The 27,896-nt window shown below is 39.9% G+C and overlaps 1 protein-coding gene across 6 annotated transcripts in view; it reads left to right on the forward strand.

Moving 5' to 3' along the window:
• NIBAN1 (niban apoptosis regulator 1) overlaps positions 1-27,896 on the forward strand; it is a 215,386-nt gene that overhangs the window by 160,855 nt on the left and 26,635 nt on the right. For all 6 annotated transcript variants that reach the window (XM_055319224.1, XM_055319225.1, XM_055319226.1 and 3 more), the window contains one exon: positions 23,131-23,246. In XM_055319224.1, coding sequence (XP_055175199.1) covers positions 23,131-23,246 — 116 coding nt within the window. The remainder of the gene's footprint in view (positions 1-23,130; positions 23,247-27,896) is intronic.

The following is a 27,896-nucleotide window of genomic DNA, read 5'->3' on the forward strand; positions in this document are numbered from 1 at the left end:
TTATTCTGAAGAAATTGAGGCTTGGAGAGGTAAAGGAACCTGCCTAGGAAGTGGACAGTTAATGCAAGTGTAGACTCGGAGTTCAATCCTGAATATTTGACCCCAAAGCCCATGCTCCTAACTGATGTGTGTTTAAGAGCTCATGGAAATTAAGAAATTTGTTTAAGGTCATAAAGCTATTAGATGACTAGCTTGATTCATACATAGATCTGTGTTCTTGCCGCTGCAATACTACAGTGTGTTCAAAGAAGTGTTGAATAGTATGAGGTCAGGAAACCAGGTTGTATTCTGAGAAAATTGGGTATGTGCAGCCTCACAATGATTGAGGAGAGGAAAAATCTTCAAATATCTTCTGACACAAAGAATGGGAATCAGGCATATTTTATTTTGCTCCAAAGGGCAAAAATGTCTCTTATAAACGTAGGCGATCCCGATTCTGAAATCCCAATTGTAGTTGCTTGCTTCCAGAAATTTTATTTAATTAAAAGTAGAAATTGAATCTATAATTCAAAATTACTAACAACCAAATCTGAGCTCAGTTAAAACCCCTGAGTGACATCTATCACATGCATCACATAGCATATATTTTTTAAAGATTTTTATTTATTTATTAGAGAGAGAAAGAGAGAGAGAGAGCATGAGCCCAGGGGAAGTGGCAAAGGGAGAGGAAGAAGCAGTGCTTCCCACTGAGCAGAGAACCCGATGTGGGGCTCGATCCCAGGACCCCGGGACCATGACCTGAGCCAAAGGCAGATACTTAACCGACTGAGCCCAGGTGCCCATGAAATATTTTTGTTGTATTAGAAGGAACAACACTTCCAGAGGACAGAGGTAAAACCTCAAGTCGGCTCCATATCTGCCAGAAGGAAAAAAAAAATCTTTTGTTTTTTACTTCCCTCTAAGAAGGTGTCAGTAGTCCCAACGGATAAGGTCAGCTGATGGGGTAGGAGAGGGGAATTGCCTCATTGTTCAAGGCTTCATAAGGCAGAAGACATTAGACAAGTCAACTAATAACACCTACCACAATTTTGTGGTGATGAGGAGAGTCAACTGCTGAACATGAATTTCTTAGAACTCTTTAGAGGAGGCATATAATGTTAAGTTCATAAATCCTGGTTGAGCACCAAGTACGAAAGGATGTGAGCAGGATCAGGAGTCCCAGTGTTGGCCCGCCTGAGGGTTGGCCTCACTTCCCATCACAATACAGTGGTTGTTGTTAGCCAGGAAGGGGGAGCATTTAAAGATAAACAGGCAGCATCAAGGGAAGGTCTGCAGGTGATTTTCCAATATGTACTTTGGCATGGTCTGATGTTGACTTGGTACAAGGAAAGACCATGTGAGCCTTGTCATTATTCCTCTCCTTGAATGGTTAGAATAACTGTGAGTGTCCTTGCACCTGTAGGGGAAAGAGTAGAAAATTTTCTTTTTTTTTTTTTTTTAAGATTTTATTTATTTATTCATGAGAGACACACAGAGAGAGGCAGAGACATAGGCAGAGAGGCAGAGGGAGAAGCAGGTTCCCTGCAAGGAGCCCGATGTGGGACTCGATCCCGGATCCCGGAATCATGCCCTGAGCCGAAGGCAGACACTCAACCACTGAGCCAGCCAGGCATCCCACAGTCCTTGTATTGACCTGACCATTGCCCCCATCCATGTCACCCCCCCTCACCCTAGCTCAATCTGCCCTGAAGTTCTGCCCTCTTGTTCCAGTTTCCTATGGCTCTGCTGTGCAGGAGTATGTAAGTCCTGATTGATTATCACCTGAAAAGCCATGAGGTGAGGAGGTAGCAAAGGTGAAAGCTAACTACTTTGCACACATTCACTCAGCTGTCCCCATCCCACTGTTCCAGACCTCAGTTCCCTGCTGAATAGTGGAGTTCTCACCATGCTGTTCATGAAACTGGCACCCAGACCTTCCTGTAAAATGCCTGTTTGGTGGCCAGCAGTTATCCAACAGAAATTTGGTGATGAACATTGCAAAGCACACCAGCAATGCACAACAAATGAGCAGGCTTTCACACTGTGGTCATGGCTTCGCAGCACCATGAAAATGAGCATTGGGTTGATTGCTTAATCAAGAAAAAAGATCAGAATGGGTAAAACAGAAATCAGTAGTAAGATGTACTCTGCTTCTGCTTTCTGATCTATTTTGGTTTGTTTGTATGGGCTACATGGTTACTGGGGAAATACAAATGTAGGCTTGTGTTCTCTGAATCAAGTGGCATGGGAAGCAGAGGCATCATATTAAAGAATCTTATAGACCATGTGCTTCACTGCCATCATTGATAGATAAGGACATGGGGTGGTTGAAAATTTACCCAGGATCACATGGAGGAAGAGTGGCATTGATAAATGTGAGTGGGCTGAGGGCAAATTTGCAGGCAGCAGAGGGTTTTTTTTTTTTTTTAAAGGTTTTTTATTTATTTATTTACGATAGTCACAGAGAGAGAGAGAGAGGCAGAGACACAGGCAGAGGGAGAAGCAGGCTCCATGCACCGGGAGCCCGATGTGGGATTCGATCCCGGGTCTCCAGGATCGCGCCCTGGGCCAAAGGCAGGCGCCAAACTGCTGCGCCACCCAGGGATCCCACAGCAGAGGGTTTTAAATGAGCCAAATTGCTTTTTGAGACAAATTTTATTTCCCTATTTCTTATTTAAAAATTTTCACATCTATCATCTATATATCATCTATATATCATATTTTATACAAATACATAAATTCCATCATATCATAAATGCTAGGCTTCTTTTTTTTTTTGCTTGCTCTCTCCTCTCATTCTTTTATAAGCAACATTAAAAAACTCCGAATGTATCTTTCTGTCACTGATTTTTTTTAAAAGTAGGACTATGTGAAAATAAAATAAAATAAAATAAAAGTAGGACTATGTGATACATTTCTGTATGTTGTTTAGATATTAACTCTTTTCTATTTCTCCACTTAAAAACATTCTTCTCAAAATCATCAATTGTTATTATAACTTATCAGATTGACATTAACCTTTAATTGTGATGTATTTTGCCATGCGAGACGTCTCATTTTCATATAATCAGATATGTCCACCTTTAGCTTTTGAATTTTCTATTTTGTTAAGATTTCCCCTGTCTCTAGATTATATATGTAATTTCCTTGAAGTTTTTATGTTGCTTTATTTTTAGCATGTCTGTCTGCACGCTGTCTGAAAGTCATGCGTATATATGTATGTCAGTGGTCTAAAATTTTCCCTTTAAATGGATAATCAGTTGTGCAGGCATCATTTATTAAATCTAACTTTGTCCACTGAATTAAGCTGCTATCCTTGCCACATAGAATGTATACGTATTTTGAGGTTATCTAGGTATTCCCTTTTCCATTCACCTGTTTATTCCTGTTATTGCAATTTTGATTCTATTATAACAGATTTTTGTTGTATGTTCTTATATCTGATAAGAGAAACTTCTACTTACATATTCATTCATATTATACTTTTCTTGACTACTTTTAGGCACATATTCATATTTGTACATTCACACTCATTGTAGCTAATTACCCTCTAATGCCTGTTGGGATTCTAACTGCAATCACATGGATTTATAAATTACTTCAAAAAGTAGTATTAACCTATTGCCTATCTATTCAACGAAGTATTTTTAAAAATTCATTTTAAAGACCAGATTCAGGGCAGCCCCAGTGGCTCAGCAGTTTAGCGCCACCTTCAGCCCAGTGATCTTGGAGACCCGGGATCAAGTCCCAGGTCAGGCTCCCTGCATGGAGCCTGCTTCTCCCTCTGCCTGTGTCTCTGCCTCTCTCTCTCTCTCTCTCTCTCTCTCTCTCTCTGTCTCTAATAAATAAATAAAATCTTAAAAAAAAGACCAGATTCACACTAATGGTGATAGACTAAATGCTGTAATGTGTGCACTTCCTTTCAGTACCAAGGTCAAGGGTGCAGTTAGGACACTGAGTGAAGGAGAGGAGTGAGCAGCCTTAGAGAACCCATGTAGTGTCAGGCTCTGTCCTCAGTCCTTTGCTCATAGAATACAACAGCATCTTGGTCACAGTTAGAAAGCCCCTAGGCCTCTTGGACTCCAGAGCCCACCACCTTGCACTCTGTCTTTGGGAAGCCTTTGTAACCATGTAATGTTACATCTGCACCTTTAATATAAATTAAAAACTCTTTCTGCATATTGGCATAAAGGTTTCATGGTTTGCATGTTTAAAAGCAGGAAATGCTCTTTGATGAGGACAGGTCATATATGCCCTGTATGGTTTGCCTCTGCTATGGATCATGTTCTTCCCTTTGCAATTCAATCTATCCAGTCTACTTAACTCCCTGCTCCAGGGAAACATTGCTGTCCCCAACCAGAGAGACTCCTTCCTCTTCTGAATTCGCATGATCCTTTACTTTTTCTGATAGCATTTGTTACACTCCCTTTTTTTTTTCATTTGTTACACTATTTATTGTATTGTGGATAATTTTGTGTTCTTGTTACCAAAATTTACCAAATTGAGCATCTGCCATGTGGTTGTTTGGGGGTGCAAGGGATACAGTGCTGAGCAGGTGGTGTATTTATCATTATTTCCCACATAAAGCTTGATGACCATAAACCAAATCTTATTCCCTTGTATTCAGAGAATTCCTCACAGTGACACACACATAGAATATGTTCAACCAATATTTGGTGAGTGAGTGAATATATGATAGGGAATAGACCATGGGAGCAATAATTTTGGTTAAAATATAATTTTATCTATTTTATATCAATCATCACTTTTTTCCTAGCTTTAAATTTTTTAAAAAATATTTTATTAATTTATTCATGAGAGACAGAAAGAGAGAGACAGAGACACACAAAGAGTGAGAAGCAGGCTCCCTTTGGGGAGCCTGATGTGGGACTCGATCCCAGGACCCCAGGATCAGGATTACAACTTGAACTGAAGGCAGACGTTCAACCTCTGAGCCACCCAGACACACCCTACTTTAAGTTTTTTAAAAAAATATGCTATATTTGTTGCTTTTTCAAAACCAAATGTCTTTGGTCAAATTTTTCTAAGTTTATCAGAATTGGTCTTCAGTCAATCAAAAAACAAACAAATCTTTTTAGAGCCCTTACTATATTATAATTCCCATTATAAGCATTGGAGATAAAAAAAAAATGGGGATCAAAAATAAGCCATATCGGCAGTTGCCATTTGAAAAACTGAAAGTTGGGTCAGTTTTCTCCAGATAGCATGTAGGCACATTTTTTCAATCTAAAATTATGAGATCTAACAGAAAACAGGTAAAGAAGTAAGTCAGGAGCCCAAAAATAGATTTAATATTTGATGCATATATACATATATAGATTTATTTATTTGTTTGTTTATTTATTTATTTGAGAGAGAGACTTGGACTTGATCCCAGGACCCGGGATCATGACCTGAGCCAAAGGCAGACACCTAACCAACTGAGCCACCTCAGTGCTCCAATACCTATATTTAAATTGAGAAGTAAGTGAGCATAACTTTGAATATTCTAAATTTGTAGAATCTATGATTAGAAAAAATGTGGGAATAAATCAGAAACATTTAGTATTCCTTTTTTGAGAGAGAGAGAGAGAGAGAGACTATGTATCATATGTACACAAGAGGAGGTGGGGGAGGAAGGGGAGCAGAGAGAGAAACTTAAGCAGGCTCCATGCCTAGTTGGAGCCAGACATGGAGCTTGATCTCATAACTAGGAGATCATGACCTGAGCTGAAATCAAGAGTTGGTGGCTTAACTAACTAAGCTACCTAGGTGCCCCAATAATTATTATTCCTAATCCTTGATACTGAAGAATAACAAACTTTTTAAAGATTGAATATTGCCAGTAAAACTCAGTTTTCTCCTGTATTGTAATAAAACAAACATTCATTTTAAATTTAAATTTAGACATTTGCTTCTGTCTTGCCTGACATTGTTCTTACTAAGAATTAGGACAATTAATTGTCCTTACTAAGCAATTAGAAACATAGGTCTAAATGAACATTTATACATTAATTTAATTAGAGACCATGTGGGTTTACACTGATAAGATCTACATTCATTTATTAAACAAATATTTATTGAGTATATACTATGTGCCAACCACTGCTGTGGGCACTTAGGATACAGTAGCGAGCAAAACAAAGACTCTCATTCCTGTGACACTTATATTCTAGTTAAGGACCAATGGTGGAGACAGAAAATAAATCCTAAACATAAAAAAAATGAGCAAATTATATAATATGACAAAAGGAAATAAGTAATATGGAAAAATAATGGAGTAGGTTGAGGGGCACAAGTGTGCTAGAGACAGAGGGGTGATGGCAGCCTGTGGTAGAAAATGAGGTTATATTAAATATGCTGAGAATTAAGGAGAGAGAACCATGTCTAGCCTAAAACATAAGAAATGTTGAGTTGTAGAATACTATGAGAAGAGATCTCAAAATGTAAATATGGGGTTGAAAAATAAAAGCTGTAAAAAATGTTAAAGACACTTGTATTATTCAGCTTGAAAGGGAAGGTCTGGGAAGCCACAATAATGGCTTTCAAATAGTATCTCTAACTTCACTGAAGATGCTCCTTGCAGGAATATACTCAGTTACAACATGAGAAATATAGGTTACCCATGAGGGAGAACTGCCTGATAATGAGAACTCTTGTGTTTAAAATGTGATATACGGAAATGGTTAGGGAATGTCTTTTTTTTTTTTTAAGATTTATTTATTTATTTATGATAGACACAGAGAGAGAGAGGGGGCAGAGACACAAGAGGAGAGAGAAGCAGGCTCCATGCCAGGAGCCCGACATGGGACTCGATCCCGGGACTCCAGGATCGCGCCCTGGGCCAAAGGCCGGCGCTAAACCGCTGAGCCACCCAGGGATCCCCAGGGAATGTCTTTTGAATGACTAACACCTGATTAATTTTTTAAAGATTTATTTATTTATTTTAGAGAGAGAGTGAGAGAGAGCACAGGTGAAAAGGGCAGAGGGAGAGAGAGAGAGAATCCTAAGCAGGCCCCATGCTGAGTGCGGAGCCCGAGGGTGTCTCAATTCCAGAACCATGAGATCCAGACTTGAGCCAAAACCAAGAGTCTCTCACTTAACCAACTGCACCACCCAGGCACCCCAGGTTAATTTTAATTTGTGAAACCAAGTGGAATGCACTGCTTAATAAATATTGGCTTTTACTATTATTAATAATAATCATAGATCTGGAATAATTTATATGCTCTTTCAGTTATTTAAGAAATAAATGCTGTCCTATTAGTAGAGAAATGAACTAGACATTAAAAGCTTGTTCTAGTTTTATGATTCCATTATGTCTTTTTTAATAGTAAAAATACCATTAAGAATGTGAATACTCAAGAGGCATTTACTTATAACTAACACATCATCATAGGAGATGTACCCACACGCTCTCTCTCCCTCCCTCCCTCTCTCCCTGTTTCCCTCCTCTTTCTCTCTTATGTTTAGAACTTTGACATTTCCAGCCCAGGAATTGAAGTTTTGTTTTTATTTTCCTTCTCTACTTTCCCATTAGGGAATTAGATCATTGGGGTCCTTCTTCCAAATAGTTTCATGGAATGAGTTAATTACATCATGTAATTCAAGTCTGTAGCCACTACTGAGATTTTCTACAATTGAAACAGGGGACACCTAAAACCAGCAAGCATTTTAGCTGCTTTTTCTTTTTTGGCAAAGGGTAAGAGAGGGGTGAACAATTTGTTGCTATAAATGCAGCAGATTGTTGTAAGCCTGTATCCTGTTTGGAAATGATGTCATCTAACATGTCTGTTGGTGGTTAGCAGTTTTCCACCATGAGGAACAGGACTTTTAAGACAATGCATTGCTGTTAGAGAACCCTCAAAGTTAAAGCCGCAAGGATTCCTCAGTGCCCATAACGCAGGGTTGATGATCGAGATTTAATTGTCAAGGGTCTTAAACTCTAACCCTAATCTGTCTAGGGACTTGTTGTAAGTCATCTTATTTCTCTTTTTTTTTTTTTTTTTTTTTTTTTTGTGCATTACTCTAATCCTGGGTTTGTTCTATTGGATGAACTATGTATGTGTACGATGATGAATTAGAGATAAAGTCAGGATTTTTTTCTTTTTTATTGATTCAGAATAGGTACAGATCTGAATTAGATCACCTTTGTAATGATGCTGCTTAAATAAAGTTCAGATGTGCAGTGGCCTGCTCTCTTTTATTGCCTCCCTCCTCTTCCTCACTCAGATAAACAATATAACTCTGAAACCATGTGCATGTTTTAGGGCTCCGTGGCCACCAGCCAAACCTGGCTACTGAGCACTTAAAATGTGGCTAGTCCAAAATGAAATGTGCTGTTGAGTGTAAGAGACACACATTTCAAAAACTTAGTACACACACACACACACACACACACACACACACACACAAAGGTGCAGGATGCCTGGACAGCTCAGTGGTTGAGTGTCTGCTTTCAGCTCAGGGAATGATCCTAGGATCCTGGGATTGGGTCCTGCATCAGGCTCCTCCCAGCGAGCCTGCTTCTCCCCCTGCCTGTGTCTCTCATGAATAGATAAATAAAACCTTTAAAAAAAGTATAAGATACTCAATAATTTTTATATTGCTTACATATTTTGGATATGTTGGTTTACATAAAATATATTATTAAAATTAATCCTAACGGTTTCTTTTGACTTCTATCATGTGGCTACTATAAAATTTATGATTGTATATGTAGCTTTCATTCTATTTCTACTGGGCATTGCAGGTCTAGAATCTCTTTGCGCTTTCATTTCCCTTTCTTTTACTCTGGAGGACCCTTCAAAACCAGTATTGAGGGACGCTTGGGTGGCTCAGCGGTTGAGCCATCTGCCTTTGGCTCGGGGCATGATCCCGATCAATCGAGCCGATCGATCGAGGCCGCATTGGGCTCTCTGCATGAAGCCTGCTTCTCCCTCAGCCTGTGTCTCTGCCTCTCTCTGTGTCTCTCATGAATAAATAAATAAGTTCTTTAAAAAAAAAAAACCCACAAACCAGTATTGATTACTGTCTGTAGCCTACGGACAGATTTGTTCCTGGGTGTGTGTGTGTGTGCACAAATGCATGTGCACATGCATATGCATTTGTGCACCCTAGTGAGTGCATGTATGCAGGCGGGAAAACGTTCAGTGGAAGGATAAGGAACAAAGGACAGGAAGAGAAGTGAGCAGTTTCAATTGGTCTGAGATGCGATCTACTCTCACTCAGATTAAGGAAGGAGGAAAAGCTGAGCGTAAGTTAGCTCCCCACAAGGCAACTTTGCTCTTTTTTTAAAAACTAGGGTGGAATCATTGGAACAGCAGACACATCTGAATTCAAATGTAAATGCACAAGAAGCTTCTGTAACATCATTCAGAAGCAAACATGAAATTTTAAGAATTAGCATTGTCATTGCTTTCCCTAGTTAACAAAGATAATCAAGAACTGACCTATATTCCATGATGCTCTTTTGGGTGAGGGATATAATGTGTTTTGTTCTTCAGCATTTCATAAAAGAGAAGTTTCTGGTTGAGATGGAATGTTTTAAGGGCCTTACAGTTTAGACTCAAATGCCCAAACTAGTATAGTGATTTTTCTGGAGAACAAGATTGTGTAAACCATGATGCCTTTGTTAAATGTTAAATTAAGAGATATCAGACAAACTTTTTCTTTTTAAAGAAAAAAAACGGGGGTAGGGGTGTGGATATGTGACAGACCATGGCCACATGACCATCAAATTTAAAGATTCAGTGTTTTATGAATCTTTTATATAAGACAAATCAGTTTTGCTGTCTTGTCATAGACAATAAAATGGAAAATTTGAATAACTGTATTATTTCTTGGCTTAATTACATAGCCCATGTGCTAAGCCCAATGGAAATAACCATGAACTGAACTGTTATTCAGGTTAATGGAAGGGGAAGAGGGGAGGGCAAAGAGACTCAGATCAGCACGGTCCACTGGAAATATTATGAAAGGGACATATGTAATTTTTTAGCTGAAGTATGGTGGACACACAGTGTTGCATTCGTTTCAGGTGCACAACATAGTAATTAGATAAATCTATACATTATGCTGTGCTCCCCACAAGTGTAGTTACCATCTGTCACCATGTGACATGATGGGTGCATCATTGACTATACTCCACATGCTGTATCATTCATCTCTGTGACTCATTCACTCCATAACTGGAAGCTTGTATCTCTCACTCTCCTTTCCCCCATTTTGCCCATCCCCCCACCCTCCCCTCAGGCAACCATCGGTTTGTTCTCTGTATTTATGGATCTGTTTCTGCATTTTGTTTGTGTGCTTATTCACTTGTTTTGTTTTTTAGATCCCATCTATGAATGAAATTATAAAGTATTTGTCTTTCTGTGTCTGATTTAATTCACTTAGCCATAATACTCTCTAAGTCCATCCATGTTGTTGCAAATGACAAGATCTCATCCTTTTTATGGCATTGTACATGTACCACATCTTCTTTATCCATTCATCTATCAATGAATACTTATGTTGCTTTCGTATCTTGGCCATTATAAATAATACCCCAGTAAACATAGGGGTGGGGGGGCACCTGGGTGGCACCAGTTGGTTAAGTGTCTGACTTTTGGTTTTGGCTCAGGTGGTGAGATAAGGCCCCACCTCGGCCCCTGCATCCAGCATGGAGTCCATTTGAAATTCTCCCTCTCCCTCTGCCCCTCCCTGCCAAAATAAATAAATCCTTAAAAAAACAGACAAATGGGTGCATATATCTTTTTGCATTAGTGTTTTTGTTTCCTTTGGGTGAATACCCAGTATACCACATATGTAATTTAATATTTTCTGGTAGTCACATTGATTTTTTTTTTTCTGCAGCCCAGAGAAAGTTGCATATTTGAGAGAGAGAAGTTTAGTGGGAAGAGAAAGAAAAGGTGGTCCTGCAGCTGGAACTTTACATCCAGTAGAACTCTGTCATGGAAAGCACTACCCAAATGTTGGCAAATTAACTGTATTTGCAGTTTCTCACAAAATCACACTCCTTCACAGCTGAAAAAAGGAGAACTGACAGCTTCTCATTTCAAATGTGATAAATGAGGCCCAGAGAAGCAAAGTAACTCACCTTAAGTCCTACAGCCAAAGTGACACCCAGTTTTGATTCCCACCAGATAGTTGTCTCTCCTATTCCATGTTGTCTCTGTCATTGAGCCATTTATTTCTTTGTTCATTAGTCTGTTCAAAAGAGCAGTTGGTGCCAGGCACCATGCTGTGGCCGTAGGATACAGTGACGAACATGACAGTCCTTATCCTCAAAGACATTATAGTATAAGGGGACACGGGTTCATCCAGTGTGTCACAGATGACCCTCCAGTTTCTGACACATGTCACACTGTGTCATCCCAAGACCTTGCTCAGTTTCCATGGCAAGCAGGGAATAGTAATAATACTTTAAAGGATGTTTGTGACAAACCAGAAAGTGCTCTAAGATGTAAAGGTTTTCCCTCCACTTGTGAAAACACTTGAAGGAGGCAGTAGAGATGTATTCTGAGTAAACCACACTAAGTAATACCTTTAAGGAGAGGAAAAGAAGAATGAGCTCTTCAATTATTTTACTTTACAAACCCCTCAGTATGGACCCTGACTGGAGCATAGAATGTGCTCATGAGAGTTTGCTGAGGTTCTAAGAGGCAAGCTGCCACAGAATCATTTGGACTTGGGAAAGGCAAATATTGCTTATAGTCATTAGAGGACTGGTATTTAAAAAAACAAAAAAAAAAAAAAACAAAAAGAGATAGATCTTCCTAAGGATAATAGTATAACACTTCATAAAGTTTGAGCCACAAATACTATAATCCCCCATAGCTCACTTTGTATTTCTTATGCATTTCTTTTCAATCATATGAGTGAAAATTTACAGTAATTAATCAGGATGTATGTGTAGTTTTATAATTTTGTTTTTCCAATTAAAATTATCTTCAAACTGGGATCCCTGGGTGGCGCAGCGGTTTGGCGCCTGCCTTTGGCCCAGGGCGCGATCCTGGAGACCCGGGATCGAATCCCACGTCGGGCTCCCGGTGCATGGAGCCTGCTTCTCCCTCTGCCTGTGTCTCTGCCTCTTTCTCTCTGTGTGTGACTATCATAAATAAATAAACATTAAAAAAAGAAAAAAAAAAAATTATCTTCAAACTACTTTTCCATGATGCATATGAGTCATCATAATTGTTATTTTAGTGACTGCATAATATTCCATTCAGTAATCCTACCATGTTTTGCTTAAATGTATTAGTAGTCAAGTTATTAAACAAGATGCTCTTTGGACTTTACTGAAAATAATTGTGGAGATGCCTGGGTGGTTCAGTGGTTGAGTATCTGCCTTTGGTTCAGGGCGTGATCCCAGAGTCCCGGGATCGAGCCCCACACCAGGCTCCCTGCATGGAGCCTGCTTCTCCCTCTGCCTGTGACTCTGCCTCTCTCTCTGTGTCTCTCATGAATAAATAAATAAAATCTTTTTTTAAAAAATTGTGAATGCTTAGAGTTTTCACAACAAAATCTCATATTTACCTCTTAAGCCACTTTCAAGGGATCCCTTAGTGAGACAATGGAAGCTAATACAGTTATAGGTTTTCAACCACCCCAATAGCAAGATGCTTTCCAAGTATCTTTGGTTTAAAGCAAAATTAGTGCACATTATGGGCTCAGTTAACACAGAAATTAAAAAGAACTCTGTTGGCAGCACTACCCCATTCCTGTAAAAATCAGGAGTGTAGACACTATTTTTTATTGGTACCTGACTGCTAAAGTTTCCAGTTAAAAAAAAAAAAATGACCTGGTCTCTAAGAACCCGAGGATTAAGTTGTATACTGCCCCTCCAAACTGTGGCCGCCATCCCTACTTCTTAAGGAGGCAATGGATCATGGGTCATCTTAATTTCTTAGGTCTTTGGGGAAAAGTTACAAATAAGAAAACAGCCATTTTATCCTAGACAAAAGCACTTACCACTTCTGCTGTACTTAGATGTTTTAAATAAAGTGAGGTCCTTTTTGAAGTTGAGTCTGTGTGAAATTTATTTCCTGCTTGTTATTTTTGCTCTCATTTGATGACCCAATAAAATGAGTTGTGTATTTATATGACCTTGGGTAATGACTTCAACTTCTTTGATCTTGAGTTTTTCCATTTTCTACCCAGAAATGATTACATCTGGCTTACCTGTCTCATGAGATTGCTGTGAGACCCAAACGAGATGTAAACTGTAAAAACTTCTGACAAGTGCAAGGTGGATGCTATTATTAATCGTTGGTGATGCCGATGAGTGGAAAATCCCCAGATAGCATCAGCAGACAGTGCTACACTCAGTGGGTGTGTCAGGCTAGGCTAAGATAAAGTGATGTCAGTTAACCCCAGTGATTTGTTCTCAAATGTGAACTGGGCCAAGTCCTTCCACTGTCTGCCTTACTTGTAGAAAGCATGGTCCCATGGATGTGGGAGCAGGCAAGGTGTTATGAGCTCCCAAGACAAAGGTCATCCATGGACTCAGTCAGGAAGACTCTCCCTAGTATTTCTGTGTGGTGCAGTGACAAATTATAAGAAGGCCTGTGTGTAAACAATCATATCCAGGAATAAGAGAAAGTGTCATCAAAAGTGAAGGAAAAGTCTGGCTGGAGGAGCATCTTCCCTACTTATATGAAAACTCAGGCTTCCTTTAAAATGTGTCCAGGTTGTGTGGTAGAGTTTTGCCTGCAGGGAGTGAGCCACACAACTCCCCACAATGACAGAGGGAAGCACGTGATCCAGTTTCTGTGGTTGGAGTGAAAGATTATCCAAGAGTGTGTGCATGCTGCCACGACCGTTTGTAAGCGCTACATAGTGAACTCTTCTTAAAATTCACATTTTAAGGAGGAAACTAGATCGTTTTCATTTGTTTTGCTGAGGTTTGGAGATGGATTTTTTTTTTTCCTGCTGAGGTCATTTCAGCACCATCTCCACAAATGGTTATTAGGATATTGGGAGACAGTTCTGCACTCGCTGTCTTCAAATATGAATCTCCCCCATATAAAGGCATGTAGAGTTGTCCTGGGCAGAGAGGAAATCATTGGTTGTGTTACTGTTCTCCTGGACTGACTCTGCCCAGGTATCTAGGGCACACAGGGTGACAGATGAACTCTCTCAGGCTCATGGAAAACATGTTCAATGAGCACAGCTTCAGGACACAGAGTATGTGTGGTATTTCATGGTATTCAGAAAGAAGCAAACATCATCCTCTCCTCCCTTATCAGGATTTTGACACCACCATCCTTACTTTTTGGGAAGAGACAGGAAGGAGTGTGGGTAATTTTTATTTATTTATTTATTTATTTTTATTTTACTTTATTTTTTAAAAAGATTTTTACTTATTTATTCATGAGAGACACACACACATAGAGAGAGAGGCAGAGACACAGGCAGAGGGAGAAGCAGGCTCAGCAGGCTCCATGCAGGGAGCCCGACGGGGGACTCGATTCAGGGTCTCCAGGATCATGCCCTGGGCTGAAGGTGGCACTAAACTACTAAGCCACCCGGGCTGCCCCCTCTAGTGTTTAAATCCCTTCCTTCCCTCTCTCCTCTTCCACCCAACCTCTCTTTATTCTCTCTCTCTTTCTCATGTGCCAGGCACTGGGCTAGGCATTGAGGATGCTGTAGAGAATGCAATCTAGAGTTCCCCATCCTCTTGGAACTTAGAATCTAGAGGAAAAGCATATTTCAAAAGAAATATTTCTGGAATTACAATAATTGTAAGTGCCTTGGTGAGGAGGCACATGATATGCGAGTGCACAATAGAGGGATTTGAGCAAATCTGTACACCTTCTACAAGACAACTGAACCCAGATGTAGCACTACCTCTTGAGGGGAAATTTTGACATCCTACTGGAGCCCACTTCTCTTTGAGATACATCTAAGTGCTTGGGTTTTTGTTTCCTGTTTGAGTCAAAATCCACCACACTGTACTTTGACCCTGAGGTCCTGGCTGGAGTATCTTGAGTTTACAGAGGACAAGTCCAGTACTCTTTTCCATTGCTGCTCTTCACATCAATGAAGATTTCTTTCCTCCAGGTGTTTTGTTTTCAAAGCTGGAAGATTTCTCATTTCTTTGATTTTCAGAAGTACGCCACTTTCGGGACCTCTGGGTGGCTCAGTGGTTGAGCAGATGCCTGCCTTTGACTCAGGTCATGATCCTGGGATCCTGGGATCGAGTCCCACATTAGGCTCCCGACCGGGAGCCTGCTTCTCTCTCTGCCTATGTTTCTGCCTCTCTCAGTGTATCTCTTATGAATAAATAAATAAAATCTTTTTTTTAGAAAAAGTACACCACTTTCTAAAAAATTTTTGCAAAATATTCTGCTTCTCAATATGAACTAGCAGTGTGTAATTGTAATTTCACAAGAGCATATCTCAGAATCCATCTGTGACTATCCTTATCCTGCTCACATTCCCATGGCCCGACCTCACCCGCTCTGTGTACAACTGTATCACATCACTGACTTGCACTTGGCTCACAGTTAGGTGAAACCCTGCGGTTATCTATCTTACCTTTTTTTAAGTAATTGAAAATGTGTTAAGGGAAGTACCCAAGAGATTTTCCTCTAAGATGTCAGCCCTTTCACCAACATCCTTCACTGAGATTGCTTATTCGGTTATGTTTATTTGCATTATTAACCAATCCAAATTTCTTCTGTGTGTCAGTCAAAAGCATAGAAAACCTTGATAATTGCCTCGCTAAAATCTAGATACAGGATGTCTCCAACAGCCTTCTAATCTGCCAATCTAGTATGTCTATGTGAAGGAAATGGGTTAGTCTGTCTTCACTTATTCTAGTAATCACCACTTCCTTTTGTCTGTTGACAAACAGTCTTTTAATATCTATTGACAAGAATTTATGAGATGCACTACTTTTAGTCAAATGAGGTACGCAGCCTTTTTCTATGTGGTTTAAAATTTCTATCAAAACAATATCTTCACTAGAACACCTTTCTTACATCCATTTGAGAAGTCCTTCATCTCCTCAGAGTGAATCTCACATCTTCGTATTTTCACCTAGAGCAACACCATTATTACTCATCCTTGGGTCCCTGGATCTCCATGGAGGGCACATTTTTTCTTGGCTGATTCCTCTTCTCTTCTTGATAGGTCTGTACCCACTAACACAAATAAGATTTGGTCAGTAGATGAATATTTTAGTCTAGAAGTTTATGAAACACAATTCAGGGACTTCTGAATAATCCTGGGGCTAGTGCTCCTAAGACTTATCATTTGTAATATGGCAATAAATATTTGCTTAGGTTGGTAATAAATAAATTTTTTTAAATCAAAACTTTTATTACCGTTTCATGAGAATGGACTCCATTCTTTTTTTAAAAGATTTTATTTATTTATTCATGAGAGACACAGAGAGAGAAGCAGAAGACATAGACAGAGGGAGAAGCAGGCTCCATGCAGGGAGCCCAATGGGGACTCGATCCCAGGGTCTTGGGATCACAACCTGAGCTGAAGGCAGATACTCAACCACTGAGCCACCCAGGGGCCCCTGGACTCCATTCATTTTTAATTCCAGTGAGTTTTGTTTTGTTTTGTTTTTAATAATGTCACATTCTGTCTGGCCCTCAGTCTACCCACTTTTAAACACATGGTTTAGATTAGATGATCCTACGATATATTCAAACTCTAGAATTCTATAATCGCAAACACTTGTTTATTTATTTATTTATCTATTTATTTATTTATTTGAGAGAGCGGTAAGGAGGAAGGGGCAGAGGGAGAGAGAGAAGCAGACTACCACCCCTCACCCAAGCAGGGAACCTGATGTGGGGCTCAATCCCAGAATCATGAGATCATGACCTGAGTTGTAGGAATTTTATTTTTTTTTGAAATTTTTATTTATTTATGATAGTCACAGAGAGAGAGAGAGAGAGAGAGAGAGAGAGGCAGAGACACAGGCAGAGGGAGAAGCAGGCTCCATGCACCGGGAGCCCAATGTGGGACTCGATCCCAGGTCTCCAGGATCACGCCCAGGGCCAAAGGCAGGCGCTAAACCGCTGCGCCACCCAGGGATCCCCTAGGAATTTTATTTGACTATAAGAAAGGTATGAGTCTCTGGTGCGATGTGTTTGTATTAAAAGGGCAGATGCTTAACCAACTGAACCACCCAGGTACCTCTCTATGATTCTAAACTTTGAGAAGGAAAAGAAGTTTAAAATAAAAATTAAACCACGATACATACACATACATACATATGCAAGCATACATACATGTACGTGTGCATACGTGTTCACATATGCCAGACTGGTTGAACTGGTTGGACAATTAACCCACTATGCCACCCATCACCTCACCGCCATATTATTTCCATAAGAACATGTGAATCTACAATTATCTGAAAATAAAAAGTTTTTAAAAATTAAACAGGACTTTGGAAGTAAGTAGGCCTTACTTAACCATATATTAGCTTAAACAAATTATTTAGCCTTCCTGAAGTCAGTTTCTTTGTCAGCCTTAAAGTGGGAATACTAATTCCTACCTAATGGGATTGCTAGAAGGATTATATAAGATAGTGTGTGTAAACAGCTTACATGGTTCATACTTACACTGACAGTATTCAGTAAATGTTGGTTACTTTCCACTGTGCTTCTCCTGTGTGGTAGAGAAGAAACTAGGGCAAACAGCCTTATTGCAGCTCTTCCAGAAAAGACGACATTTGACCTGAAGCTGAAGACAATTTAGAAGTATACATTAGTGAGATGAACTCCATAGCAGTGTAGTGAGTAATGCTATTACATAACTTTTACAAATCACCAGGCAGATCAGCTAACATGGCCTGGCGTAGTGAACCGATCAAATAAAATAACAACACAGCTTCCAAACCCAGCCTGAGTCAGGGAGTCCCAACACAGCAGCCAGAGTCAAAATCCAGAATGACTACACAGGCCTTGGAGCTTTGGCATTTCAGTTGACTCAGACATGCTGTAAATCTGTGTAAGTGGAAAAAAAACAAAAGCTGCCCCTTGAATAACTGTTCCCCAAGGGGCCTAGAGATGCTTTCTTTTTCTTGCAGAATCCTTCATCATGTCTCCCAAATATGAGTTTTCCATGCAACTGGGCACAGGAGAAATAGGGAGAGACTAAAGAAAATAGACATGTCTTGGTCCTGTGGATGTGATTGTTGAATGAATGGCCAAGATGTGTGTCCCACATGTCTTCTAAAATGTTTAGAATTTCCCAGGGATCTGTCCTTGCCCCTGATCCAATGGATATTTTTATCAGTGACCTGGAGAAAAACACAGAAGAAGGCAAGCCCACCAAACTTTTTAATGATATAGAGGTAAAAGGGAGTTTGGAAGCGGAATTATAATTTTAAATGATTTGGGAAGGATCTGGGGCACTAAGTTGACCACAGTAACTTATAATTTATTAGGGGTAGCATTAAAACATGTACTTCAAAATCAAAAGCAGAAGTACAGGTTATGAAAGGATTAAATTGACAGGGTTTTTTATGAAAAAGTTGTAGGAATTTTATTTGACTATAAGAAAGGTAGGAGTCTCTGGTGCGATGTGTTTGTATTAAAAAAAAGAAGAAGAAGAAGAAGTTGGGGACCAGAAAAAGAAAGTAATCTTTTTACTTTACATAATTTGCACAAGTTGGAAAATACTCAGTGGGTTATATTCAGTGTAGGGGCCACATTTAAGAAAGATGTTGATTAAATGGAATTGATTACTAAGGGAAGGAAGGAAAAGAGTGGGCTAAATTTAAAAAATCCCAAAGCTATATTGTTTAAAGAATGGTTGAAGGAAAATAAAGATATTCAGCTAGTTTTTTAGAGTTACCATTTAGAAAAGGAGTAAACTTGTCTATTTTGCTCTGAAAAGCAGAAATGAGATTAATGAGAGTTCATGGAAACAGATTTTGGCTCAATAAAGGGAAAATTTTTCAAATAATTAGAGCAGTTCCGTGACTATTTCATAAATTGTGAGCTTTCTGTCACTGGAAATATTCAAGCTAAGACCAGATGAGTGTCTGGGATTCTGAAGGCTTCCAGCATGGAATGAGAGCTCTGGGTAGGTGACCTTTAAGACCACTTTCAGCGACCATAGTCTGTGATTTAAGTAAGCATGAATGCCAAGGCCACTTCTGACATGCCAGAGCTCCTTTTTCAACTCTTGGCTATGATTCTGACCAGCTGTGTGACCTTCAGCTAAGAAATTAACCATTTTTTTTTTTTTTCAGTTTCCTTATCCACAAAATGAGGGATCTGGATTTAATGACGTCTAAGTTCTCTCCAGCACATCTGTCTCCTTGAGTATCCTCATAGTCATGGCATGTTGGAAATGCACAGGGGGAGCTGATACCTGCCATTTTTCTAAGTCGGCAGAAGGCTTAACAACCAAGAGCCATGGTTGATTCTGAGGACCACTGGACTAAACTCTCAGCTGCTTGTTGGCAGGAGAGTGGGGGATTGTGATCCTGGAATTTGTTCTCCTGAGATCTATGGCAGGAAGTTGATCAAATAACTGATAATCCGGTTTCTCTCAAACACCTGTACATTCTGGCTGAGTTCAGCAATGCCTCTGTAAACAACTCAGAAGAAACGAAGGTCATATTACCATTGCAAGAGTTCTATCTTTTACAAAGCAGACCTTTGTTCTTTATTTCCTTAATGATCTGGCAATTGCTGTTGAGCTTGGCTTACAATCATGAAAACTAATATCCATAAAATGGATACTATTCTACAAGGCAGACACTGTTCTAAAAGTTGTGGATAAGTTAATTTACTTAATCAGTTTATAACCTGAAAGTCTGATGATGAATCAGTAGATGAGATCCTTTTTTTCCTCTATGGAAAAGGAATAGTTAAAATCCAGTTTAAATCCATGATAATGGTAGAGAGCCCAGAATTTAGATCCCTGCCCTCATTCTTTTAGGCTTTATTGCTGATGTTCAATCACTATAATTTCCTGTATGGTTCATCTGATTACTAACCCTTTTCTTCTCTGCCTACATTAAGGTGCCTCAATCACCACTACTACATTCCAGCACTTCTTTTCTCCTCTTGGACTTCTCCCTGACTCCTACATCATTGTCTCCAAATCCCATTTCTTCTGTTATTTTTTTTTTTCAAAGACTTTTGGAACACAACCCTACGGGGATTGCCACCATTAGCTTTGAGGCAGTTATAGAACGTATGGGTAGGATTTCAAATACCTTCTCCAGTTGCTGAGGTTAGTGGGGGAAGCAATAAGTAAATTTCTGCTTTTTGTAAGGACATGAAGAATTTAAAACCTTATTCCCAGGCTCGCGGGTCTGGCAGTACTCACTCCATCCAAGTACCACATTTTCTTCCATCTTTTTGTTTCCTTAGCTTGGAAATGAAAACAGCTGTTAAAAATAAGAGCACATGAGTCAATCTTGAATCTCAGTGTATAATTACAGTTTCCATCTCTGTTGGTAAAGTCCCTCCCAGTGTCCTGAGCCCCCTATCACAGCCCCCCTCTTGTCAACTTCATACCAGGACTCTAATTTGTGTTTTCCAAACCTCTAAGATTAAACACTAACTCACTGGGCAAACCAGAATAAAATAACAAGGAAGCAAATATTTCCACTTAAAAACTTGATTCTCAGACATGATCTTTCTGATTTAGATCTTGAGCAGATCTCTCTGTCGATATCAGAAATGTCAGTTACTGTTCCACCCTTTTGAAGGTGGAGATTCAGGTTTTATGGTATCCTTACCATGAAGAATGTTGCATGAACTCTTATAGAGGCTGTGCCTTGAACTATATTTTCCCTTTTCCCAGTTCCTGAGGCTTTTGACCTCGTAAACCAATCTTAAAAGAGTCATCTACAGCCTATTAATTAATTGTCACCTTCTGGAGCAGATGGATCCTTTTTCAGTTCTGCCCAGTACCCTATTTCAACCATTCATTCCTTGACAGTCATCCCATTGTCTGAAGCACTGAAGGCTCCCAGTGAATCAGCTGGCCAATTTAATTTGCCCTGTAAGTGCAGATCATATGCTATTAGCAAGAGAACTTTGTGTCCTACAGGAGGAGAAGCAGGAGGCAGGAGATTTGGTGCTTTCGGTGACTTCATTTAGCCTTATTTCCCCTAAGATTTGATTTCTTTATTGTTAGATTAGATTATTTCTAAGCTTCATTTCCCTGAGAAGATTTTTATAATTCTGTATCATTTTATCCTCCAAGAGCTAGCTTTGTGCACTAAAAATCGCCTTGGTCATGGGATGCCTGGGTGACTCAGTGGTTGAGCTTCTGCCTTTGGCTCAGGGCATGATCCTGGGGTTCCAGGATGAGTCCTGCATCAGGATCCCCAGAGGAGCCTGCTTCTCCCTCTGCCTATGCCTCTCTCTGTATCTCTCATGAATAAATAAAATCAAAAAAAAAAAAAGAAAAGAAAGAAAGAAAAAGAAAATTGCCTCAGTTAGTTTGGGCTGCCATAACAAAAATGCCATAGTTTTGGAAGTTCAAGACCCAAGCACTGGTAGATGCAGTATCTGGGGAGAGGGATGGAAGAGGAAGAGAAACTAGCTTCTTATTAGGGCACTAATCCCATCATGATAAGGGCAGTTAATCCCATCATTCCTTCCTGACCTGATAGATCAAAGCTCTATCTCCCAATATTATCATACTGGGGATTAGGGTTTCAACATGAATTCTGGGAAACACAAATATTCAGTCCATATAAAAATGAAGACATTTGTATGCGCGGTGTGATTTGTGGAATTCTGGGAAGGCTATTGAGACCTTCTTCCTTCAGCCATACTTAAAATCCTGCCATTAAATATTTTCTCTCAGATGTAACACCTCTTAAAATCTAATATGTTTGGCTATGGAAAGAGCCCAGATGTCCATCAACAGATGAATGGATAAAGAAGATAATAGGATATGTGTGTGTGTGTGTGTGTGTGTGTGTATAATGGAATATTACTCAGCCATAAGAAAAGGAAATGTTACCATTTGCAAGGACATGGATGGAACTAGAGGATATTATGCTAAGTGAAATAAGTCAATCAGAGAAAGACAATTAGAATATGATTTCACTCATATGTGGAAATTAAGAAACAAAAGAGAGGATCATAGGGGAAGGGAAGGAAAAATAATATAAGATGAAATCAGAGAAGGAGACAAACCATAAGAGACTCTTAACTCTAGGAAACAAATTGAGGGTCTCTGGAGGGGAGGGAGTGGGGGGATGGGCTAATTGGATATTGGGCATTAAGGAGGGCATGTGAAGTCGTGAGCACTGAGTGTTATATACAACTGATGAACCCTGACCTCTACCTCTGAAACTAATAATACACTATATGTTAATTAATTCAATTTAAGTAAGATCAAATCAAATCAAATAATAAAAAAATAAAATCTAATGTTGGGCAAACCCATAAAACTAGTATGTGAAAAAAAAAACTAGTATGTGAGGTAGTGTAGTGCTGGTATAGTGTAGTGTAGTCTGACTAGAATCAGACTGCCTGAATCTACACATACCAGCTGTATGACCTTAGGCAATTAATTAATCTTTCTGGGCTTTTGGAGCATCTATATAATCAAGATGATAATAACACTCAGCCTGAGGGGTTTTGTTAAGTTTCAGTGAAATATATAACATGCTTAGAAGAACAGTATCTTGCTGTATAGTTGTTAGGAATTGTCATCCCTTATTTGCATAAATCAGCATATAATATTGACGTCCTTTTGTCAGAAAGTCGACATCAAGTGACAGAGAAATTAGAGTTTTGTTCAGGAAACTGGAAGGGTATTCTGTGAATACACGAAGCCCTATTAAGGAATGGCCTGCAGTAGTGAGGCGCTACGGTTGGAGGCATAAAGCCACTAGGAGCCTAAGTGTCCAGGGGAAGAATTTACTAGGGAGATAAAGGGGGACTGATCTGCTTCTTGTCCCAGGTGGTGTGCCCAGTAACTGATAGAATTAATCAGCTGCTATGGGGAGCAAGTAGTGTGATACACATCCACACATGAACTGTGAATTCAGCACCTGCTTAATTTTTCTGCGTCTCATAATTCTCTCCTTTGTAATATTCAGACAATGTTAGGTCTCCGAATCATTACTCTCGAAGAACCATGGTAAAAGGTAAAAAGTATTCTCTGCTAAATACCCTTGTCTCTTTCTCTCAGATTACACGAAGCAGACAACGTTCGAAGCCCAAGCCTTTTTAGAAGCTGTGCAGTTCTTCCGGCAGGAGAAGGGACACTATGGCTCCTGGGAAATGATCATTGGGGATGAAGTCCAGGTAACATGGGCTCAGAGTTTTGGGCCCTCTTCTCTAAGTGTAGGAGGTCAGAGTCATAATAAAAAAAAAAATCAAAGAAAAAAGTTGCAAGAATGGAAGATGTGGTTCCAAAGGCTGTTTCGCTCATCGTCTAGAAGCGTTTGGTCCACAAGCTATTAGGTACTCTCTCCAAACACCTCCAGATTGGGCACTAAACAAGGCAGCATGAAACACTTTCAACTACAATGGAAAAAACTTGCTTCTACTGCTTTCTTTTCTTTTTTTTTTTTAAAGATTTTATTTATTTATTCATGAGAGACACACACACAGAGAGAGGCAGAGACATAGATAGAGGGAGAAGCAGGCTCCACGCAGGGAGCCCAATGTGGGACTTGATCCCAGGACTCCAGGATCATGCCCTAAGCCAAAGGCAGATGCCCAACCGCTGAGCCCCCCATGCGTCCCACTTCTACTGCCTTCTATACAAAGCATTATTCCTTCAAATGCTTCCAGACCATAAGCAAACATGAGCAGAGTGACATAGTGCAAAGTGTGCAGTGGGAGCTTAGGTTCATGACTTGGGCTAAATCTTGCCAAGTTATTTACCTCTTTTAGTCTCAGGTAGTCCTCTGAGAAAGAGACTGATGATAATGTTTACCTTGCAGGGTTCTGAGCATTAAATGAGATGTTGTTGGATAACTATTTGGCATCTACTTATCTTTATTTATTGACTGATTTGTAAGCGTAGTCAAGGAAACACATCTTAAAAGCATTAGACAGTTTTATTTATTTATTTTTAAGATTCTATTTATTTATCATGAGAGACACTGAGAGAGAGGCAGAGACACAGGCAGAGGGAGAAGCAAGCTCCCTGTGGGGATCCTGATGCGGGACTGGATCCCAGAACCCCGGGATCATGCCCTGAGCCAAAGGCAGACGCTCAACCACTAAGCCACCCAGGTGCCCCCATTAGACAGTTTTCTATGTGTTTTATTTACCTCTTCTAGTTTTCTATCCTCTGTGGCCTGATATAATTTCCCATGACCTTGATTAAATGCTAATCATGATGGGCTGAGCACCTCCATTGGCTTGGTACCAGGGACATTGTTACAAATCTCCAAGGAAACCGTGTCCATGAGAACACCAATCATATGGCTGATGCAGCCAGGAAGAAGAGGCTGGGAATGGCATTATTTAATTAGAGGCACACAGGATCCAACAATGCTATTCTTTAATTTCCCCTCATCTCCCTGAGTGCCTCTTTTGGGGACCAGTGGAATTTGTTATTAGGAGACAATATTTGGAAGAGACCAGATGGGGCATTGCCTTTGTATGGTCATTAAACATCTAAAGCTGAAAACACTTGCTCATGATAATGGGGCTGTTCTTTATTGTTAAACCATATGACTCAGAAGCTTCTCCATCCCCCCCCCCCCCCCCGCCTCGCTCTTTGAAGGATTCTAAATTCATTTATTTCTTAGCCTGAGACTTATTCCAGCAGTTTAGCCAATTCTTGGTTTCTGATATTTAGGGGAAGCACATCCATTTATCAATCTGAGAGGATTAAGGACTAACTGTACTTATGCCAAAAAGAAAAATGAAAGCAAAAGGGCTGAAGCATTTGATGCTGATTAGCCTGCCATATAAACCAACATATTTAATAGATATATCAGTATTAAAATGCCTTTGTGTAATACTTTTTGTGTGTGTGTGTGTAATACTTTTAATGTTCAAATCCTAATTCTGTGTGTTTGTGTTACTGATCTCATGAGGTTACTGGTGTATCCATTTTGTAAATGAGAAAACCAAGGGAGGCATATACCACTTAAGTCACTTGTCTGGTTTTATTCACCCAACACCTACTGAACCATTATATGCCAGGCATCAGGCTGGGTGCTGGTGATCCAGAGATGGGCAGGACAGGATGGCTCCTGCCCTGTGCCGCTGCCAGTTTCATGGTCACACATTAAGGGGCCTAATGGCAAAGGAAATGATGTCTTCCAATTCCTGGTCCAGTGAAAGAGCAACACCAACAATGGGACTATACCAAGTTCAACATTTATTTAACTCCTCCAGTTTACCTACGCTACTTGCTTGATCTCTTCTTTCATTTGAAATCTCATGTTCACTCACATTCCTTCACGATGCCATTGAAAGCAGGTACTTAGTGAATCCTTTCTTTGGGTTGAGTATTATGTTTCTTTTGTTGACCTTCTGGTTTTTGCTTTGGGTTGATATGTGTGAAGTGCTAGAAGGTGCAAGAGAACTAAATGACTCATCTCTTGCCATCTCAGTGAGGCAAGACATATCTAGAAACATCCAGAGAAAAAGGCAGCGTTAGAAGTGTGTATGGATAAAGGTATGTGGGTCTGTACATATATGGTCATCAAAGAGCATTAGCACGAAGCAGTGATAGGCAGGTGCTAATTTTGCAGTATAAAAAAATACCACAAGTGAGAGAGCAAAGCAAAACAAAACAAAACAAAAACAGAGAAGAGATCAGTAAAGCTAGAGTTATCAAGTGACCCAATAAGAAGTTTTGCCCCCCCTGGAATCTGAGTATCTCTGTGAAATCAGACTCATAAGAGAGAGCCCTGGAAGGGCATTTCAAGGATTGTCTGTCCAAACCTTCCAGGTAAGAAAACATTCAGAGAGGTTGGCTGAGGTCAAAGCCAATCTGGGATGGAAACACATCTTGAGCCATGTCCGGCTCTGCTTGGAGAAGCTGGTGAAAGGAAATGAGTTCCAAACCCCTCCTGTCTGGGGCCCAGTGAGGGTACGCTTCACTCTAAGCTCATGCATGGAGCTAAAGCAGCATCTGTTGTAATGCTCACAGGAAAAAGAAATCAGGGGCCCAACAAAGGAACCAAGTAGTTAAAAAAAATGGCACAACATAACTGAGTTTGAGAATATGTCATCTTTTGCTTAAAGCACTGGGTTTATTTGCACTTTTTTCATATCTGCTAAGAATTTGATCATCATTTTCCTAACCCTTTCTGTCTTACGGCTTGGTATTCAGAAGATGCTCAGCATTGTTACATTATTATCTTCATGCTAATGATTCCCATAGCAAGTCTTGGTAGGTCCTCATGGTGGTGGTTATTTTTCAGGCAAGCGTCCAAGCAGAGCAAATACCTTAGGATAACTTGCCTACAGACTATTAAGGTGAAAATACTTGTATACTAGTAAAGACATCAATGTATTTCCTACTTGTCTAGAAAAATGTATCAAATGAGGTCATGAAGGAAAGCAGTTTGCAAAATGTAAAGTATTTACAGTTATCTGATATATTTATTATTTATTTATTAGAGTAACATATTTATGTAATACATATTTATTATTTTATAATTATTACAAAATTTAAATTTGCCTTTAAATTAATCAGATGAGCTGAGAAAGTAGTTCATAATTCCCACAGAACATGGGTGGCTTCAAGACAGGAAAACTATCCACATTTTAGGCCTTCTCCGTACATTTCAGAGTTGTCTTTGGTCTAATGACCTTGAATGTGATCCCTTTAAATGTTTTTTTTCACCCATGGCCACTCAGTAACAGAGAGACCATAGGCCAGCCTCAGGAAGAAGGAAAGTCTCTCTGGATCTCACACCTTCCCCACAGCGTCAGCATCTGGAAGGTGACACATAGTGTGGCCTTCAAGGAGTGAGCCTGGATTTGTTGATTTTGACCAACCTAATGGCATGTTTGGTTTCTTATATATGTGAATGTATTGTAAAATCTACACATCCTAGCAGTTAAACACACACATGCTTACACATGCGCACACACACGCGCATGCGCCATTTTTTAAAAGAAAACGTGTATTTTTAGGGCCCTTATGGTGAAACTCAGTAGATCTTGTTCTGAGGACAGAAGGTGGAGGAAAGGGATCCCTGGGTGGCGCAGCGGTTTGGCGCCTGCCTTTGGCCCAGGGCGCGATCCTGGAGACCCGGAATTGAATCCCACATCAGGCTCCCTGCATGGAGCCTGCTTCTCCCTCTGCCTATGTCTCTGCCTTTCTCTCTCTCTCTCTCTCTCTCTCTCTCTGTGTGTAACTATCATGAGTAAATAAATAAAATCTTTAAAAAAAAAAAAGAAGGGGGAGGAAACCTTTTATTACTATGGTTCATTTATTTGACTAGCTACTTTCCCTAGAATATTCCAGAGCTTTAGACCCTACTCTTAAGAAGCTGACCCAGATGGGAAATCTCAGAGCAGACCCTAGTGGGGAGAGGGGGAGCTGTGCAAAATGGGGGATGGGCTGAAGGTTGGAGGATGAGGATTACTTGGTGTTGGGCTGGACGCAGTTGGGCTTCAGTACATCAAAGCTCTGCCTGCCCTGTGGAGTTGCCAAGCCTCACACCCTGGCAACCAACTCCTATTCCCCTCCCACCCCCCAACATTTCCTTTTCAATTCCCTAAATTATAAAATGGAACTCAATTTCTTGGAACATTCTATGGGAAAGACTAAAAGAAAACCATAAGCCTACCCAAATGGAATATTTTTTTTTCCTTTGGCCTTTGTAACATTTTCATCTTTTCAAGTCCCTTTTATGCTTATGTTCAGACTCAAACTAATACCTGCAAAAGGATGAAACAGGCAATTATTATGACCCTGAATTTACCACTTTCAACTAAGAGAATATTTCCCATTGATTTTCAGTTCTGCCTCAG

This window comes from Nyctereutes procyonoides, unplaced genomic scaffold (genome assembly GCF_905146905.1).
Source record: "Nyctereutes procyonoides isolate TBG_1078 unplaced genomic scaffold, NYPRO_anot_genome, whole genome shotgun sequence".
NCBI classification, from domain to species: Eukaryota; Metazoa; Chordata; class Mammalia; order Carnivora; family Canidae; genus Nyctereutes; species Nyctereutes procyonoides.